General features: G+C 37.1%; 1 protein-coding gene across 1 annotated transcript in view; it reads left to right on the top strand.

The window, feature by feature from the left end:
- KIAA1109 (KIAA1109 ortholog) overlaps positions 1 to 20,840 on the top strand; it is a 123,600-nt gene that overhangs the window by 44,705 nt on the left and 58,055 nt on the right. The window contains exons 24-42 of the mRNA XM_009334926.1: positions 615 to 892; positions 1,658 to 1,908; positions 2,373 to 2,631; positions 3,050 to 3,893; positions 4,742 to 4,812; positions 5,286 to 5,459; positions 5,781 to 5,901; positions 6,769 to 6,915; positions 7,298 to 7,425; positions 7,854 to 8,056; positions 10,025 to 10,222; positions 10,909 to 11,120; positions 11,451 to 11,602; positions 12,504 to 12,654; positions 13,766 to 13,918; positions 15,178 to 15,418; positions 16,788 to 16,936; positions 18,901 to 19,120; positions 20,032 to 20,190. Coding sequence (XP_009333201.1) covers positions 615 to 892; positions 1,658 to 1,908; positions 2,373 to 2,631; positions 3,050 to 3,893; positions 4,742 to 4,812; positions 5,286 to 5,459; positions 5,781 to 5,901; positions 6,769 to 6,915; positions 7,298 to 7,425; positions 7,854 to 8,056; positions 10,025 to 10,222; positions 10,909 to 11,120; positions 11,451 to 11,602; positions 12,504 to 12,654; positions 13,766 to 13,918; positions 15,178 to 15,418; positions 16,788 to 16,936; positions 18,901 to 19,120; positions 20,032 to 20,190 — 4,111 coding nt within the window. The remainder of the gene's footprint in view (positions 1 to 614; positions 893 to 1,657; positions 1,909 to 2,372; positions 2,632 to 3,049; positions 3,894 to 4,741; positions 4,813 to 5,285; positions 5,460 to 5,780; positions 5,902 to 6,768; positions 6,916 to 7,297; positions 7,426 to 7,853; positions 8,057 to 10,024; positions 10,223 to 10,908; positions 11,121 to 11,450; positions 11,603 to 12,503; positions 12,655 to 13,765; positions 13,919 to 15,177; positions 15,419 to 16,787; positions 16,937 to 18,900; positions 19,121 to 20,031; positions 20,191 to 20,840) is intronic.

Genomic DNA, 20,840 nt, shown 5'->3' on the forward strand with positions numbered 1-20,840 from the left:
ACTGGAGTTAAGCCAATACAAGAAATAGAGTGTGATCTTATAAGGGCTACTATAACACAATTCATATGGATCTCACTTAAGGTTTAGGATCTGGAATTTCTTGAGTTTTGCGGTGTTTAACATGGTTAACATGGTATTTATTAATTGCAGAATTAATACAGCTTTGTGTTCAAAGTGTATAATCGATGTTTTAGTCTAAGGACAAGGAATGATATGTATCATGTAAAATCATGTATCAGATTTTGAAAGTTTCAGGTTTCTTGGTTTTTAGATGATAGTGAAGAATTTAATAATGATTTAATTTTTTTAAAGGTTCATTACAACATCTGTCTAAAGTTGAGCTTTCTTTTTTGATCCCTTCACAAACGGAGACTCCTAAGTAGAAATTTTGTTTTTGTTATTTAAAAACTGGCTGAAACTAATTTCTAAGCTTGCTTTCTTTTGTGTGTGTGTGCATGCTTGTATATAAAACTGGTTCTCTGTCTTTTTTGGAAAGAATAGTTTACTGAGATCTTTCTGGAATGTAGTCGGTGGTGTGTTAACTGGTTTAAGGCTACCCTTTCTTTGTTTCACTCATGACTAATCAGAGTTCATGTTTTAAATCATGTTTTCAGATGGGTGCTATACGTATTGCAAACTGCAACCTCCACAACCAGTCTGTTGGAGAAGGTATAAGTGCTGCTATTCAAGACTTTCAACTGAGACAATATGTTGAGCAGGTGAACAACTGCAGAACTGGTCTTCAGCCAATATTAAGGAGGGCATATTGGCTGGAAGCTGGCTCTGTCAACTTGGGGCTCATCACTGCTGACATCGCGTTAGCTGCAGATCATCCTTCTAAACATGAAGTGCAGAGACATTTCTTAGAAACGCACGACAACCGAACTAAGAGGTAAGAGATACGATTGAGGGAGATGCATTTAAATTTTTTGGGGGGTGTAAGTTAATACGTTTATCTAAAGATGGAACTTTGTTTTTTGCTTGTGGGTTTTTTTTTTTTTTTTGCTTACAAAGATTACAGTTGCTTGTAATTTTTTTAAAGTATGTTGAATGCCTAGCTATGGGGTTGGTGGTTTGAATGTGCTTGGACTATACAAAATTGCATGATTTTTGGCAAAACTTACTTTTCCCTCTGCTTTCCCTTATCCACCAAAATGAAGATCAGGGAAAGGAGGGAATCGAATTTGTCCTTTGTTCTCAGGCTGGACTGAAAACGGGCCTTAAAGAGTCGTGAGCAAGCTGATGAGCAGCTGTGAATAAGATGCCTGGTGTAACTGCGATTTGTGTGTCTCCCCAAAGAGCAGTTGCCTCTGACATAAGCAACATACACCAGTGTGGAGTGTGTTTGCGGTGCTTGCCTCTGTGCTGAGAGAAAGGGTTGCTACTATTAGCATGTATTGTGAGAGGTGGACATAATCTGTGCCTGAGCACTGCATATACATTTGTGATTTGCTCCTTTCTGGAGCTAATCTTTCATTTCATGTCTGACATCTGAGTTTCAGATACAAATCTTACTTACTCATTTCATGCCAGGTGAAACAGGAGCTCACATATAAGAGAGGGATATCTTTTAATCTTGTTTTCATTGAATTTAAATGTACTGAGGCTGATGTGGTCATGTTTTTGTTTTGTTTTCTGTTTTTCTGCCTTTGTATAGATTGTGGTTTTTGTGGCCTGATGATAATTTGAGGAATAAGAGAAGCAAGAACAAGTGTGGCTGTCTTGGTGGTTGTCGATTCTTTGGTGGCACGTTAACAGGATTAGATTTTTTCAAACTTGAGGAACTGACACCTTCAAGCAGCTCTGCTTTCTCAAGTACAAGTGCAGAATCTGATATGTTTTATGGGCAGTCTTTACTGCAGCCAGGAGAATGGATAATTACTAAGGAGATTCCTAAAATTTTAGATGGTGAGAATGCATTGTACTGTAATTTTACTCTGTTTTGCCCGAAAGTATAGTTTCTTAAGTGCACATTAGTATTTATAGTCTTTCCAATTCTGGTTAATGAGTAGTACTTGTTGTGCTCTTGTGCAAGGTGTCTTGTAGTGGCACGGGCCCTTCTGAGAGCAGACAGTAGTGAGCAAGCTTTCATATGCTGAATTCTTACATTAACATGCAACTCCTTTCTGAGTAAAAAGAATTTTTTTGATTTGCATCTGTTCTACTTATACACAAAGCAGTCTACCAAGACAATTTGATGTTTTGCTGCTATGACTTTTATTCATTTTTGTTAGTACAACATGCTAGTGTGTGTATGTGTTTCAAAACTAGGGCTTTTATTTGATAATGATTTTTATTTCAGTGGGCAGGGAAGAGACCATTGCAGTTGTGTTATCAGATGTTCAATTTTTCTTTTCTGTTGCTGATCCTAGGTAAAGCAAATGGTGTAAAACGAAAAGATTGGGATTGCAGATCTATGGGTATAGAAATAGAAAGAAAAGCACAACATCTAAGCCTCCAAGTGCCATTGCGCTCCCATAGCTCCTCATCGTCTTCGGAGGAAACGAGCAGTTCTAGTGCTGCGCTCCCCTTGCTTGCAGGTGAGAAGGACAGCCCATCGTCAACTACTGAGGATCACTTGGGACAGAAGGAGTTCTTGTCTGGTGCAAAAAGGGATGATGGTCATGGAAGGTTAGTACTCTCTGTCCAGGTAGAAGTACAATTCGACTCTTGAACATGTTACGACAGAAAAAACCCTTATATTTAGCAATTTATAAAGTGTTGGTTATTTTCTAATGGTACTGCTGAAATGCATTTCTTAGTTTGAATGCAAATTTGGATCCCTAATAGGGGATGATTACCTGATCTGGGTAGAAAATCCAGCATGTAAGACAATAGCGCTTGCTGTTAATGTTTGGTTTTACATCCCCTATATGTAGACAAGTGGACTAACAAGTGGCAGAATTTAATATGTAATCAGCATTATGAAAATAATTGCTATGCTAATAGAAAGTCACAGAATCACTGAAGCATTTGGCAGCTCCTATAATGTAAAAAGAGAAGCATTAATAATAAAATAAGGAAATGAACCTTTAATTTTTATTTCCAGCGTTGCAGTTGAGGGTGCAGAGGGCAGCCCTGCATCCCCTGGCAACCAGGAAAGGCCTGTTGGTCAGTCTCCCCTGAGGTCTCCACTGAAACGGCAAGCGTCTGTGTGCTCCACCCGGCTCGGGAGCACCAAGAGCCTCACGGCAGCCTTCTACGGAGACAAGCAGCCTGTTCCAGTTGGCGTGCAGTTCAGCAGCGACGTGTCTCGCAGTGATGAGAATGTCTTGGACTCCCCAAAGCAGAGGAGGAGCTTTGGTTCTTTTCCGTATACTCCATCTGCAGATTCAAACTCATTTCACCAGTATCGCTCAATGGATTCCAGTATGTCAATGGCTGATAGCGAAGCTTATTTTTCTGCAGCAGAAGAGTTTGAGCCAATAAGTAGCGATGAAGGTCCAGGAACCTATCCAGGGAGGAAAAAGAGAAAAAAGCAAGCTCAGAAAATTGAATATAGTAGAGGGTCTATTTATCACAGTGTGGAAGGGCCCTTAACAAGCTCAATCCACGGAGAAATTAGTCAAGATGTTAAAACGCTGCCAATTAAGACTCATCCTTCACAGGCTTCATTTGTTTCAGCTCTGGGAGGAGAAGACGAGCATGTTGAGAACATGTATGTCATGGAGTCTGAGAAGACTGTGGAAAGTGAGCAAGTAACTTCCCAGCAGCCTGTAATGGCATGTTACCAAAATTATCTTACACAGTTCCAGGTGATCAACTGGTCAGTAAAGCATCCGACTAACAAAAGAACTTCAAAATCCTCATTACATCGCCCTTTAGACCTCGATACACCAACGAGTGAAGAAAGTTCGTCATCTTTTGAGCAACTTTCTGTCCCAACTTTTAAGGTATGGAAGATGGAGGAAGAAGGAGTAGAGAAAGGAATAAGAATTCAAAACAAGTGAAAAATGCTTAGTATACCTGCTGTGTAAATAAAGCTATGAGAAACTTGAAAATTCTTCACTTTTAGTTAAGGAATACCTTGGATTTCTGACTTCAGATCATGGGCTGCGTGGCTGGGAGGTTGTGGAAAAGAAAGGATGGAGTTAGAATTCTGTGGATAAGATGTGTGTTCTGAATTGTCATTATTGCACTTAAAAATGCTGCCAGCTGAAAGATATTTATGTGAGTTTTGTTTAAAATGTATGTTTCACAGAACTTCAGAAGCAGTGCATTTAATACTGATAAAGTAGAATCTAGGCTGTAACTGCTTTACTTCAAAGTAAAGTTGAAACTCAGATTTAGCAAATGATTTTTGTAAATGTTTGGGCTTCTTTTTTTCCTTGTGATATATGTCATGTGAGCATACATGCTTAAGGAAGGAGCTGAAATGAAATATATGAAAAATAATGGAAATAACTTGATAGAAAATAGGTGTCTAAGCTCTGGGATTTAATTTGTTATTGCTTTGCAGCAAAAGCTTTGTGTTCCTGCAAGCCTTTTGTAGATTAGTATTTGGAGCCTTTTTTTTTTTAAAGCAATTAGTCTCTTTATTCATGTAAAAACTTCGTAATCTAGCCTCTCAAGTCATTTAAAAAAAAATAAACCTAGGAGTTTCTGTATACTATATTTGAGAATCTGCATACGAGGGATTCTTTTAAGAAAAAAAACTGTAAGGAGAATCTTTATTTGAAGATTCCTTTCGGTATTTTTTTCATATATAGAAGGAATGTAATACATTTCTTTGCACTTTTAGATTGTTAAACAGGGTCTCACAGCTAATTCGTTACTGGACAGAGGTATGCAGCTCACAGGATCAACATCTAAGTAAGTTGAATACTGCATAACATTATTAGCATATTTTTTAAGAGTAGGATTTTCCTGATACTCTTGTTAAATATTTTGGCTCTTGCTAGCCCTTCCACAATTTGATTCGTAGCGGTAGTTTTCAGTACAGAATTATTTTAGAACGGAGTATTATAAAAATGTTTGGTTTTGGTCAAAAAGAAAGTACACCTTGAAAGCATTAAATGCTTTCACTCATACGTTTTCAAGGTTATGAATTGCAACTTAGTTTAAATTAATTTGGGAGGTGCTTATGGCAAGTGCCCATTGCATTGCCAAAAGCTGAACTTGAGTCTAGGGAAGGGCTTTGCCCTGGGATTACATTTGTGTGTTGTTAAGCTATGCGGTAGAAGAAACCTGCCATTATATGCATTTTATGAAGAATTAAAATGATATCAGGACACTTTTGTATTTCTTTTACAAACCTGGGTTATTAATGTGTTTGACTTGTTTAGTACACCTTACACTCCTTTGGAAAAGAAGTCTGCAGAAAATACAGATGATGAAACGATAACAGAAGAATGGACGTTGGATCACCCTGTCTTCCAGACACGGACAACGGCAATAGTAGAAGTAAAAGGAACTGTAGATGTAGTTCTGACTCCTCTTGTAGCAGAGGCACTGGATAGGTAATTAATTTTACTTTTATTACTGCAATGTTAATTGATTATGCCAAAAGTTGTCTAAAATTAAAGCTGTTTTGTTCAGCAAAGGTTTAGGTAAAAGGATTGAATAATGTGACTGATGGAACAGTAGGGCCTTGTACCCAGTGAATGTAATTCTGCATTTCCCGTGAAGAAGCTAGAAGAATGTTATGCTGACTTGGGCAGTGCCTTTATGTCTGTCAGTGCTTAATTTTTCTCTCTTAGTGTTAATTAAACGTTACTGATGGTGTGTCATATGAAGCTGGAAGTTTACATGGTCTGTCGTGGGCTTGTTTCCTCTCACAGGTATATAGAAGCAATGGTGCATTGTGCTAGCTCTCGACACCCAGCAGCAATCGTTGATGATCTGCACTGCAAAGTTCTTCGAGATGCTGTACAGAACAGCAAAACAAGCTTCTCAGAAAATGTAAGAGAGGGAACAAGAAAAATGCACAAAGATTTGAAAGAATATTGTTTTCTATATTTTGCATAGAAGAAGTTTTAATTGAATTCAGCATTTTGAGCTATAGTAGCTAAATGCTATATTAATTTGGAATACGTATTTATTTTTATCTTGTGCTTAATGTACGTGCATTTTTATAATCAACTGCTATATACTGTCTTTCAGTGACCAGAAATCTCTCTTATAGGATTGAAGTTAATTTTTTCTGTTTTGGACGGTCTAGTCAGTAGCTACAGTAATTTGCATGAGATCATACATTCTGTTCTTAGAAATATTCTTATGTATTATATTCATATCAGCAATATATCATTTATTGTTTTATGGTAGTTAAGGAGATGGGCTCGGTGAGGTAGAGGAAAGTTCAAACTAAGCTGTGAAAGCGCATGTGTTTTCTTTGCAGTTCATCTGATTCCTTAAAAAATTAATTTAGCTTGAAAAGAATTGTATGGTAGTTCTAGAGAATTAAGAGTTTTTTCTGTCCAAGTTAATGACCATATCTATATTTTATAATTTCTTAGACTTCACAGTGTAATGGATACTAATTATTTACTTCATAATAAGTTGTTCTATATAACTTATGTATATGCAGAACTCAAACTTTCAGCTGAAATCTGGTCATTAGAAGTTTATCGCAGAATGGCATTGCTACCATTGGATCGAAACCTACTGTATCTGGAAGTGCTACAGTCCCTCTTCTAGAAATCACGGGATTGTGCTTTAAATGAAGTCAAAATCTCTTGCTGTTTCAGTGCTAATAAACTATCCTGTTACGCTTTAGCTTAGCAGCTCTGAGTTTCAGTAAGAATAAATTACTTTTCCCCCCCCTCCAAGTTATCTTCGAAGCAGGATATTAGAGGAACAAAAATAGACACTACCACTACAGGAACAACAAACCAGGGACCAGCACAGACCAATCTCTCACTTAAGCAAGATAACGTGACAATTAAAGGTCTTCAGGCCAACGTTACTGTACCAAAGGTAACAACTTTTTGTTTAGCTTATTAGTAGACGTGTGCCTCACAAATTACCTTTATTCTGCATCCCTATTAGTTCCCCAAAAGCTTAAGTGAAGCTTTGTATTTGTGCTAGATAACTAATGTTTTGAACAGGATAGACTGTTTTGGAGCTGCTCAATGTTATTATGGTATGTGTGCAAGTTAAATAACAACCACTATAGAGATAGCCGACTGCCATGTCTTTAAAGTATGTTTTTACATCTTCTAGGTGTGATGGGTTTATCTTTTATTTTTTCATTTTACTGAGAAGTGTAAGACAAGATTGTATGAGAAATTAGTGATGTATACTTAATGTAACATGTTTTTCTAAATTTCTTTACTTTTGGGGGGAATTTTACATATAGGTCAACCTGTGTTTACTACAAGCATCTGTCGATGAATCCCCAGGGGTTTCTTCTGGCAAAACCGTGACTCATGTTTCATTAGTAGCTTTGTGTTTTGATAGAATTGCCACGCAAGTTCGTATGAATAGGTAAGAATAATACATATCACTATTTCTGGCTCTTTCTTGTTGAGTTAGTCAAAAGACTTATAGTGATGCCATTTTCTTGCAGTTCTGAAGAGTATTTGGAAAAAACTGTCATAACTGAGTTAAGCAATAAAATGTGTCTTCTGTGTTTTATAAATTAACATCTAATATCTAATTAGAATTGCAGTTTCTTTAAGAAGTAGAGGAACCTTTCCGGAATAATTTTGGAACTTCAGTTTTAACTCTTTCTTGCTTATATGTCATGCAGGATAAAATTAAATTTTTCAGTATTTTTCTACCAGAGCATATATATCTTTTATCTTACAAAGAATTCTTTTCAACGCTGCTATGCCAATTTTAAACAAAAATAATCAGATGAAATATGTCTATCTGAGATTTGATTAATAGTTTTTTCTTCCTTGTATTCAAAGGGGTATAGTTGAGGAGACTTCAAACAATGCAGAAACTGGGAGGAATTCTGTCACATTTGAGCGTTACATCCAAACAAGTAAAATGCAGCCCCAGTCTTCTGGCTCACTGAGATCCAATGCTGGAGCAGAAAAGGGAAAAGAAATTGCTGCTAAATTGAACATCCATCGCGTTCATGGACAACTTAGAGGCCTGGATACAACAGGTAAGCCTTTTTTTAAATTGTGGAAATGACAGTTTTCATAGAAGCAAGTGGTTATAGCTGGCCTTGCTCTTGTAGTTTGGTTGTGGTTCTTTTAGTCAACACAGGTAAAAAGACACTTGAACCTGGAGATTTTGCAGATACTCTAAAAAGAAGTTTAGAATCGTTACTCTGAATTATTTTCTGTTATTCTACTAAAGCGCTAGATTTAAATGTAGGCAGAGTGAAAACTATCTAGCCAAACTTCTAAGCAGTTTGCGTGGCAGATGGGTTGCGTTGTAAATGTTGACATGCACTGGTAAAATTTCAGGCCTGGGCTCCCTTCCTCCCAATCGATCTCTTTTCAGCTACCATTTTTGGTCACCTGACGTGGGGAATGAATTATGCTTATTTGCTTTCTTACTACTTTCTAACAATTTCAAGATAGGTATAATGTGCCTGTTGTCCTGGCAATTTCAGCATGACAAGCTGTAGATTTTTAACTACAGCGACTATAGAACTGAAAATGAGATCTACCCAGTTGTCTTCCTTCTTGTTTGTGTTAAGGAAATTCCTTCAAGAGGCTATGAATTAAATTCAGCTGCTATAACTCCTGATTCTGGAAAAGCAAACCTGGAAAAGATGACCAAAAGTAGAGGCAGTTTTTGTTAAAACTGATTCTACTTTGATGGAATCTATACCAGTTAGTGCTGTGTTTTACTCTGTCCCATAAAGAATAGGAATCTTCAGAACATGAGGAAGTGCTCTGTGAAACAACTATGATTAAAAAACACACAATAAACAAAAAAACCACTGCTGTGCAAAGATGAGTGAGCAAAGGAATTTGGAGGAAAACAAAAGCAATAAGAGAAAATTAAAATGGCTAACTCTATTTTTACTTAGTTATGGGTAGAATCTCAGCAGTAGTGTCCTGTGTTAGGTATGCTGCAGACATTAAAGAAGGCCAAGTAATTTTTGAGTTCTAACCAGGAAAACTCATCATCTTCTATTTAAAAGGTTTCAGAAATGTCTTTCTAGGGTTTTTAGCATTTCACGTATACTTCAAAAGTGATTGCAGTTATAAGTTGGGGGCAGAGAGTGAGGATTGGAAGGGATATAAATTGACTCAGTGTAGTTCTTTTCCCCAGACATTTGACATGTAGCTCTGTGTGTGAGTTAATAGGCAATAGGTATAAAATTATTTAAAATGTTCCTTCAGAAATGTCACTAGAAGAGAGGATTTATATTTAAGCTACATCCTAACATCAAAGAAATCAAGGTGGCATAGTAGCCTCCTGGATCTTAGACAGCACAGATCATAATGAATTAAAAACTGCTTGAGTCTGTATTTTCTTAGGAATCAGTGAGACTTAGTGCTTTACATCCTCCCAACACAGACATGTGTCTGTGAAGCCAAGAAGCAGTCTTTGAATTAAAATTAGAACTTTATTTCTAAATATCCTTCAAGTATGCTATAGTTAATACCAAATGCGTTTCTACTAAAACATGCTATCCAAGAGCACTGTCAGTATCACTGTCATTTGTTGCTATTAAACCGTAGGTATTTATTAGGAATGGTTTTTTTGGTAAAGTAATTTCAGGCCAATTGCCACTTTCAGATAAAAATCTGAAGAGCTTGTTTGTACGTGTCTTTGGAACCATGACTCTACAAAAAGACAAAAGCGGCACATGTGTTAGGGTTGGGAATGTCTCAAAGCTTTAATTTTGTGTTGCTCGGTCCATGTTTTTCCAAACTTAAAAATTACCCTGCCCGTATTAACATACCAGGAGGAAGGTTTTTAGACTTTATAAACTATGCTGCTTTTTTTCTTGCTCATACTTCGATTTTATTTTTTTCTCCCCCCCCCCCCCCCCCTTGAGGAATGCTAAAGGGGCAACACTCCCAAAACACTGTAAACTTCAGAGAGCTATTTGAAGATGTAAATTTTTTTTCATTTTGTAACAAAGTGGTAAATATGTTTGTTTTCACAGATATTGGAACTTGTGCAATAACAGCTATTCCTTTTGGGAAATCAAAAGTTCTTTTTACTTTGGAAGAGTTGGATGAGTTTGCTTTTGTGGATGAAACGGATCAACAAGCTGTTCCAGATGTAACTCGAATTGGTCCTAGTCAAGAGAAGTGGGGTTGGATAATGTTTGAGTGTGGAATTGAAAATTTAACTATAAAAGGTAAGGCTTATGTAGGCTTTACATTATTTTGCTTTATGAAACTGCTAATAATTCTGTTGTTAGGTCTTCTAGTTTAGCAATTATGTGATTAGAAATTGCTGAATATAGGTGATACTAAATAGTACACTTCTATTGTAAATAAATTATATCACATAGTGGATTCTACAGTAAAGGAACTTTTAGTAATCAATACCACTTACGACAGTATATGAAATAATTCTATATAAACCGGTTTCAGCAGTTTCTGAACTTAGAAATTGGTAGAAATTGATGCTTTCACGGATCACTTAAATGACCTTGCAGTTGTGTCCGCAGTAAGTGTCTGCATATAGGGCCAGAGTTTTGCTTTGGGGGGGCATGAAGCTAGCTTGAAAAAGAGAAAAACCCCAGTGTATATGTATTTTCTGTCATCCAAGCTATTCTTTTCAGGGAATAGTGTTTAAAAACAGTCTTCATGTGAGTACTCTTTGTCTACTTGGAACAAACTATCAGAAGCTCTACAACTAGCTGTTAAACTGTTGTATTAAAATTGTAGTGATAAATTGTTGTGTAAAATGGTAACGCACTTTGTTTAACCAAAATCGTATGTATTTCTCCTCTTAAGTGCATATCTTTTCAAAGGGACATAACTTAAAGAAGTTTATGCATGGCAAACATTTACAGTCTTGGTGTGTGTGCTTTTATAGGAGGAAGACAATCTGGAGCAGTATTGTATAATACGTTTGGAGTCATGGGTAAATCAAGAGATACAGAGAGGGGTGGATTGCTTGCATCAAACAACTCTTCAGATTCTCCAACTGGTAGTGGTTATAATACTGATGTGTCTGACGATAACCTTCCTTGTGATAGAATAAGTCCCTCTTCAGATATTAATGGAAATTCAGTTTCAGATGAGCAGGTATGTACATACTATGTAGAAACGATCGGTCTTGGGTTGTCTTTTTTGAAAGCGATAAACATTCATAATAATAAATTGACAATTTAACAGATGTCTTGTTGTGCCAACTGAATTCGTACTGTCTGCGTGCACACTAAACTTCCAGCTTTCTGCAAGGTCTCTTGGTATTGTCTTGGGAGAGTTGGTGGACAGCATTAGTTTATTTTTCTTTGCCTAAATGCATATGAAACTATTTCTTACGAACAGTGCACACTATGGTATATTAGTGCCTTTCAGTGTAATCATTTTGGAAAACAATTTCACTTTTGACTTTGTGTTTCCTTTTTTAAGGACGAAGGGGTTGAATCTGATGATCTGAAAAAAGATATACCCTTGATGCCTCCTCCCCCTGACTCTTGCAGCATGAAGCTAACAATCAAAGAAATTTGGTTTAGTTTTGCAGCCCCTACCAATGTGCGCTCTCCAGCCCATATATTTTCAAGGTATAATTTTACCTGATTTAAAAGAAAGAAAACTACAATTCTGCTTTGTTAAATTGCAGTTGTATTCGGTAAATTCTGAAAGTAATTTCAACAATTTTTGAAGCTTCTCTGGAAATGAAAATTTTGAATTTTACATATATCACAGTAACTCTTGCTTCGATTCTTTAGTGTCGTCATTTATATGGAAGTGTTGCTAGAAAATTTTTAGTTAGCTATGATTAAAAGAAGAAAAGAAAGATTAAAAAAAACCCCACAAAAACAACCACCAACAAAAAACTTCCAGTGAGACTGAAATGTGTGAAGGAGAAAGGCAGGGGTAGGGTATTTGTTTTGAGTAGGAGAGATGCCAGAGAAGAGAACCACGCGGTGCTTTTGGTATTCAGCCTGATGCTTAACCCATGATCTTACCGCCATTGCACTATGAAGTTCAAGATAAATCTTTCTAAGATATTTTTTCATATTGTGTTTGTAGTAGTCAGTAGTTTAAGCTCAGTATATAGCTATAAATTAGAAAATACTCATTGTGGTTTTCATAATGTTCTTGCCTCAGCCCTTCAGCAAAAGCCCTTCATGACGTATTGTGTAACAGTTAATGTGGGATTCAGTCAGTGATGATAATTACAAACTGTATGATTTCAGTAGGGAATATGAATGGGAAAAGGAGGGAATAGCGGTAGCAGGAGTGGATGGAATCATGAGTGTGTGTGTGTGGAAAACAAAACCTGCCTTAGGTACTTCTTGCCAGTTTTCATTTTCTCGGCAATAAGTCTGTGTTTGTTACTTTGTAACATTGTTCTGTCATAGTCCACCTGTTTGAATGTCATTCGTAATAGCATTAGCAAATCTTGCTAATTGCTGCTGTGGAACGTGAATACCTAATTCTTTTTATTTTTCTCAATAGGCAGCTGAACCTCCTGAGTACTGCAACGCCTGCGGTTGGTGCTTGGCTTGTTCCCATTGATCAAGTGAAATCGTCATTAAATAAACTAGAAACTGAAGGAACCCTGCGAATCTGTGCTGTTATGGGTTGCATTATGACAGAAGCTTTAGAGGTAAATGACCTTTATAAAATCGATAGGCATATCAGAACAGAGCAGTGTAATATGTAATATATATTTGTTTGGGATTCTGGATTCACTGGCAAACTTACAGCACCTCTTACAAGCCTTTACTTCCAGTATTGGTCACAAGAACTCACTACCTGTGCTTTTTGTGCAAAATCTAAATTTCAGTGGAAAAAAACTAGTGAGGAAGTCTTGTGCTTCTTATAGGAGAGCATCTTCAGGTAAAATAACTGGAGATTCTGCCTTTTGAAAGGGAAGAGTAAGAAATATGGCCATAGCATCTGGTATATTTTATGAAATATGAAAGTGTGTTGAATTACAAAATATTCAGGGTATCTTGTGGGAGAAAATGTGAATTTCTGTGCTCCTGCAGCATATTTAATCATTGTGTTTATTGGACCCGCTTGTTAGAGGAAGGGAGGGCAAGCATAGTGAGGGTGAAACGTTCTAGCAAGAAATGCAAAATAGACAAGTTTTTTGTTGAAACCGAGGATTGGTAGGGCTTTTACGACAAACTGGGTGTTTCTGAGATTTGCTAAGGAGCTTTCTTGTCTGCTGTTCGTTTACTCAGCACCATCTAGTGGGAAGATTTTGAGGTGGTACCCGTTGTTGAGATCCTGCCTTGCATTGTAAGATTGACGAGCTTAGTGTCAGGCTAGTTTTCTGTTGTACTCAAAAATCGACCTTTGCAGCAGTCTCTTATTGCTGCCTCCCTTCCTATTTCTTTTCCTACCCATTTTCTAGCATTAAACCAAATTAGAAAAGTGCCTGTTTTTTCTGTAACTAGGAATAAGCAGTTTCTTTGAAAATCTCGGCTAGCTGTGCGTATATGTCTATTAGTCCAGGGGTGACTTTACAAAGTCTGTGATTTGAATCCAGCCTTCTGTTTTATTACTGCATATAAATAAATAAGCGTCAAGTATGATTTTTCACATACCACTGTTTAAAATAAGGTAGGTATCCATGTGGCAAATCTTTGTTGCAGAAGTTCAAAATGGGGTTAGAAGTTTGTGATATCGTAAGTGAAATCTTGTAGTTTATGCACGTGTTCTGTTTGCAAGTATGTTCACATGTGAAAAATTGTTACATTTTAATCTAGAATAAAAGTGTGCACTTTCCTCTGAGAAGCAAGTACAACAGGCTTACCAAAGTGGCTCGTTTCTTGCAAGAAAATCCTTCTTGTTTACTGTGTAATATATTGCACCATTACCTTCATCAAGCAAATTACTCCATTATTGAGGATGCCACCATGGTGAGTTACCCTGTAAAAATGGAAATAACTCAGTCTGCTAGTTTCCAATGTACCAATTCTCATGTCTTAAAATAGGTAACAGTTTATGGAAAGTTAACAAACAAGAAAATATACCCCAAACTCGTATATATCCTTAAATTGATAAGTAGATATGGCTTCTCTCACTTCATTTTTCTTTCAGAACTGCTGTTTTTGTTGCGGCCTGTGTATATGCGTAATTTTTATCGAGCTATTTTATTAGTAAATACATGAGAAATGGTAGACCAATAAGGCATGTCTTTAAAATTGTTAATGGTCTTTTTATCAGATCTCACTTTTCTTAAAGATAACAGCAAAGTAGTAAACATTTGCATCTGTAGTTTTAAAATTGAATAAATCTCAATTATTAAGGCAAGTGCATGCACTGATTAGCTTATTCCAAATTCTCTCCTTCAGAACTAGTTTTCATGTCTTTTAGAAATACTTGGATAATGCAGACAGTTTAAGAAAAGAGCTAGAATTGGAGAAACTTTAAGGCTTAAGAATCTAATCTTTTTCTTGGTGGCTTTTGAATGTAAATATCTGGATTGTAGTGGCAAAAAATTGTTTGAACAAACATATTAGGCGTAAGGAGGAGTGTTTGTTCCTGATTTTGTGTCATTTTCATAATCCGATTCCATGGCTGTCAGATTTAAACACTGTTTTTCAACATATTCAGCTGAGAGCCCAGTGATCAGAAATAGCACAGTTTGTGGCAGAAATAGCACTGCTTGATTTGTGTTCAAAATAAGAAGCTTTTTTTTTCTTTAGTATAATTCAGTGATGTAATCAAAACAATCCCTATTTTTTTGCCTCAAATTTATGTTTTTAAAATACTGCTTACCAACAACGGCAAAACCCTCATCTTTTTAACTTCAGTTCTGTTTCTACAGTCCATCTAGTGCTGTCGTGAGTTTTACTGCATAGTTCAGAGCCTTATAATTACTTCAGTACTTTTAGTTTCATATTTAATAAACGTGCTTCTTGTTGTTTATTTTTGGCCCCTTGGGCTAGATCCTCAGGTCATGTAAATAAACATACTTACTGTGTTCAATGAAGCTATAATTTTTATCTGTTAGCACCATGGCTTCTTATATCTGAATGGACGTTGTGTGGTGCCAGCATGTTTCTGTCATAAGCCCCTTGAGCACAGAGATTTAAGGGAGTTCTGACTTCCCCCCCCAGTTTACTTTAAAATGCTGTGATATGCGTTTTTAATTTTTGTTTTCCTTTTTCTTAAGAGTGACGGCCTTCCTGCCTTAGTAACCTTGAAGAAAGGTCTAGTTGCCTTGGCAAGGCAATGGATGAAGTTCATTGTGGTGACCCCAGCTTTTAAAGGAGTCAGCTTACACAGACCAGCTCAGCCAGTGAAATTGCAGACAAGTGCCTGCCACGAGCATGAGGATGGACTTGGATTAGACAACGGAGGGGGTCTCCAGAGTGATACAAGTGCTGATGGAGCGGAGTTTGAATTTGATGCAGGTATTTTTGTGTTCTTCTGTCCCCATAAAAATTCATGGGGACAAGTATCTCCTCTCAGAGCATTTGTATCTTCTTTAGTTTTAATGCTTGAATACATTACATGCTGCTTTTTTAGAATCATCAAGCTGCTTTTTTAGAATCATCTTCATTTTGAATCAGCTGCTGACAATTATAATTATAGTATTATAATAATTCTTACTTGTTTGGGGAAAAACAAAGCAGGAGACTTCTTTTTCTTCACATGCTTTGCCTTGTTATTTATGGCACGAAATAAATCAACTTAATTATTTGCTAGCTTGCAATTAGGATTTTGTTGTGCACCTTCTGATCTTAGTTAAGAATTGTAACATGCAATTCTATGTATTCTCCCAGGTATAGCTTCAAACCTACCTTCTTATTTGTTCTTTATGAAGACATATTTTCATTAAAAATTTTTTTTCCTCATTTTTACTACTTCATATGTGGTAGATTTCTGTTGCCAGCTTACACATTGCCAATTTAACATAAGCTACTGATTTAGCTTTGTATTTGGTATAGAGCTGACTTAAATAAGAACCACAGAAAGGAAGGGCATAAATAACTGCGTGTTGTTGGAGCACTTTTTTTTGCTGTCTTGAGTTGACTTAGGTTTTTTGTGTTTGTAGCATCTATATACAGTGTCACTGTTCTCAGAAATACAATGTTTATGTTTTTCTTTTCTCAAGTAAGAATTATGTAACATTGAGGAAAAAATAATTTAAAAAAATCAGGAGGAGAATCTGCTTTTTGTTAAAAGCCAGGCAGAAGTTATCAGCTTAAAGACAGCAAAAACAAAATGTTTGCGTGTGAAACTTGTATGTAGTCACACAGTATGATGGGCATTTTTGTGCCCTTCTCTAAAATATCTGCTTTGGTTGAGCAGAAACATACTGTTAGAACCAGTGAAGTATTTTAATTTTTTTTTGCCGTGTATATTCTCCTATTTTTCACCAAGAATTTTGGAAGTGGCATTTGCTGCCTTGTATAGACTTAGAGATGGAATTCATGCAAATGTAAGCATCTTAATTCAAAAAACAATCAGCCGTGCCAGAGTCAGCAAAAGAAAGTGAAATTTGGCAACTTCTTTTTGATCTGTAGCACAGAGCAACAGTTGTATGACATTAGAAGGACAAAAAGATTTGTACTTGGATTATTAAACGAAATCCTGTAGGGCCATGTCTGAGGTTTTCGTATTCATCTTAAAATTCCCTTGAATTCCCTAGGCAGCTGTGTGTAGGTGTGTGTCAGAATTTGAAAGTTCATGACTGCTTGTAAATAAATGTACCTAATAACAGATAATCTCATTTCCCCATATATATAAAAATGAGAAAAATTATTTGCTTGATTCCAGCTACTGTCAGTGAGCATACAATGCTCCTAGAAGGAACAGCTAATCGCCCTCCACCTGCTGGTGGCTCTTCTGGGCCTGTAACTGGTGCTGAGATCATGAGGAAATTATCCAAGACTCACACTCACAGTGATTCTGTTCTGAAAATAAAGGTAAGTTTTCAGTGCCATGCACGAGGGGAAAATGGTTTGTAGCTGGCCTGTTCAGAAGCAATTCTGTAGACTGCAGATGAATAAATGCTTGTCTAGAAAGTAACTATAACTACCTATAACTGTAACACATGGAAGGTATGCTCCTTACCTTATAAAAGTGATGCTCGATCAGTTGGCCTATATTCTACATATGTTTATTGTTTTTCTTGCCAATTAACTTCAGAGCCACGCTTAAAAACAATATATATGTGCATCATTTAAGGATGTACATTAACTTTTCTGGCTTTTAATCTATTTATGGAAGCAGAAATGAGGATTTAACTATGATTATACAAAATATAAGATTGACAAAACTCTCCAATAACTTGTATTAAAATTAGTGTGTTTTTTTTAATTCACAAGTTGTTCAGAAAACGGCAAGATTTTATTTTTATCTCTACTTTCTGAACAGAAAGAGTCTGTGAATGTTTGTGTGTTTGGGGGGTTTGTTTTGGTTTCTTTTGGCTTTGTGTGCTGGTTTGGAGTTTTTTTGTTTGGGTTTTTTTTGGTGGGGTTTGTGGGTTTGTTTTGTTTTGTTTTTTAAGTCATTTGTTGTCTTCTGTATGTATGTTAGGTAGCTTGGTGGCTTGTTCTGATTCCTTTCCAGCTGTGGTTTTTCACAGAATGATTGAGGTTGAAAGGGACCTCTGTAGGTCATCTTGTGCAACCCCCCTGCTCAAGCAGGGCCACCTGGAGCCAGTTGCCCAGGGTTATGTCCAGATGGCTTTTGAATATCCCCAAGGATGGAGTCTCCGTAACTTGTGACAGTGCTCAGTCACCCTCACAGTAAAAAAGTGTTTCCTGATGTTCACAGGGAACCTCCCGTGTTTCAGTTTGTGCCCATTGCCTCTTGTCCTGGCACTGGGTGCCACTGAGAAGGGCCTGGCTCCGTTGTCTTTGCATCCTCCCTTTAGGCATTTTACATACATTAGTAAGATCCCCCTGAGCCTTCCTCTCCCTAGGCTGAACAGTCCCAGCTCTCTCAGCCTTTCCTCATATGAGAGATGCTCCAGTCCCTTAATCATCTTAGTGGCCCTTTGTTGGACTCTCTCCAGTATTTTGCTCTTGTACTGGGGAGCCCATAACTGGACACAATACTCCAGGTGTAGCCTCACCAGTGCTGAGTAGGGGGGTAGGATCACCTCCCTCGACTTGCTGGCAACTTGCTGCCTAATGCAGCCCAGGCTGGACAGCCCGGCATGGGCACACTGCTGGCTCACATTCAACTTGGTGTCCACCAGGACTCCCAGGTCCTTTTTTGCAAAGCTGTTTTCATCTGGTCAGACCCCAGCATATACTGGCGCATTTGTCCCCTGTAGCAGATAGTCATCTGCTACTATCACTTACTGCTCCCTCCTGTTGGTCTTGCATGGTTTAGGGTTAAGTGACCCAGATGCTTTGCTTGAAAGCACGTCTGGCTCTTCATCAATTTTGAGGGCAGAGGACCTGTTTCATAGTTTTAAGCCTGTAGGTTGACCAGGAGCCTTCCTCTTGGTGCCAGAAGTCCCCAGCTTCCTTCCTTCACCTTCCCCAGCGGCTGCACTTACGTACTAGGGATGGAAGGAATTTGGTCTTCAGATGAAGACCAAATACAAATTAGGCTTATATTCAGTGGTATGTACCGTTCCTTCTGCAAACTTGCTTTAGGTGAATTCTACACATCTGCAGTTCCGTTTGTTACTTGTTTGGCTTTTTAAACTGTTTTTACACATAAAATTATTTTAATACGTGAGAATTCAATAGCACCTTTATGCACGATACCTGCATGGTGTATAGACTGCCCCAAGTGAAGTGCTACTTGTCCAAAAGTTTGCAGGAATGAGAATTTTGTAGCTATTGTGTTCCAATCTCATACTCAGACCAAATGTCACTTCCTTTTTGCAGTTTACATGGTACTTCATTAGTTTCTTTGTTTTCTCCACAAGGGTATACATCCGTATCATTCCTTAAGTTACACTAGTGGAGATACAGCTACAGATTCACCAGTGCACGTTGGCCGTTCTGGAATGGCAGTCAAAGAAAGTCCAAGAAAAGAGAGTCTGCTCAGCTATCTTACTGGGAGTTTTCCTAGCCTGCATAATCTTTTGGAAGGCACTCCTCAAAGAAGCACAGCTGCAGTTAAAAGTAGTTCTTTAACAAGAACAGGTATGATTTAGCATAAATAAGCTACAGGGAGGGGAAGGGAGGATTGATTTTATTTTAATGATTTAGAAAAGGTACTATATTTTCACTATGAGTTATCATTTCTGTTTAAGATCCCACCTCCCCCCTCCTTCCCCCCAAATAAGAATCATAGTTTTTAATAGCAGTTCCTAGACATCGCTGCACCATACCGTTTCCTAGAAGGAAACGGCAAGTACATGAGGAGGTTGGGAAAAGAAATGACAACTAAAAAAAATAAATAAAATATTTTCCTTTTAATTAGCCTTACTACTTTTTGAGTATAATACATAATTACATGAGTCTTTCTGAATGAATAAGGAAATCATCATTCTGTATTTGTCATTTTTTCATGACCTTGTAAGTAGCTCAAAAATGGACTAAAACTAATGTTCCAGTCCCTTAGTTTGTGTATAATAATTTGCAGATTTTTAGTAATGGTCTTTTGAACAAATGTATTTTGTAGAAGTTTGAAATACATACGCTGAAATTTTTATGTTCTGTATTATTGTTCAAGAGTGCATTGTTACAATTTATGTAAAGAAAAACAGATGTTTGATACTGCGTTTTCTCTAAAACCTCTCTCCTTTGCTGTCAGGGAATGAAATATTATTCAGAAAAAAAGGTATTTTGGTTTCTTAACGACTCCTTTCCTCTAATTAATAGTAGAGATGAACAAATGCAAAGACACTTGTAGTGCAACATCCATTAGTGTCATAGTATAACTTCCATGGTAGCACCTGTAGTGCTGCTTGACACATAATTTACTGGAACGAACCTTGAGGATTAGGCTTGTTTTAGTCGTAAATCTCTATTGTCAGTAAGATTATGCTGTGTTCCTGGTTTTTGCTGACTTTGATACAACAAATGCTAAAGCTTCTCATTTATCTGTATAGGAAATACTGTGGCCACAGACATGTTATCTGAACATCCTTTGCTGTCTGAACCATCTTCTGTGAGTTTCTATAACTGGATGTCCAATGCTGTGGGCAACAGAGGAAGTGTAGTACAAGAAAGTCCGGCCACCAAATCTGGACACAATAGTCTTCCAACAGGTATGGCTACTTATAGCTGAATTTAAGAGATTATGCTGGGTTGGCTGTTCCTGTGTTTACCACATTCTTTCTGAAAGTAATAGAGCAAGGGACTTAAGTTCAACAGATGTAAATACTACTTGTGGGACTTCTCAGCAAACTGGAAAATAAACAAATGTGATTTAAGCAGAACTGTTGTTTTCATTTCCTTCACTCTGCCTCCAAAAATTTAGCTTTTTCTTACGTTTGGAACTGTAAATGCAGCTTCCAAAACCATGTGAGGCTGCAAAAAGCTAAGCCACAAAATCATCCTTAGTTGCAGAGTTCCTTGGATTTTATTAGTTACTTTTAATCTAATTTGCATATGCTGTTTTTGTAATGAAGATTTTGTCCATTGGAATCCTTGCTCTTTCTCAGTTCAATTTTGAGACTAAACATAAACATCTGTTTTGAGAGTAACGTTCTTCTTCAGGGATGGGAAGTGGTCAGCTGGTGTAAGGGAATGGAGAAAAGAAAATATACATTACTGAAAGTCTTAAGTGTATGAAAGAAACAGATATGTAACAACTTATTGCAGCTTATTTATTATTCTTGTAAGCCTGTCATCATTCATAATCCTCAAATGCGTGTATCTTAATTTTCATTTTCACTAACACTAAATTTGAATTTTT

This window comes from Pygoscelis adeliae, unplaced genomic scaffold (assembly GCF_000699105.1).
Source record: "Pygoscelis adeliae isolate BGI_AS28 unplaced genomic scaffold, ASM69910v1 Scaffold31, whole genome shotgun sequence".
Classification (NCBI taxonomy): Eukaryota; Metazoa; Chordata; class Aves; order Sphenisciformes; family Spheniscidae; genus Pygoscelis; species Pygoscelis adeliae.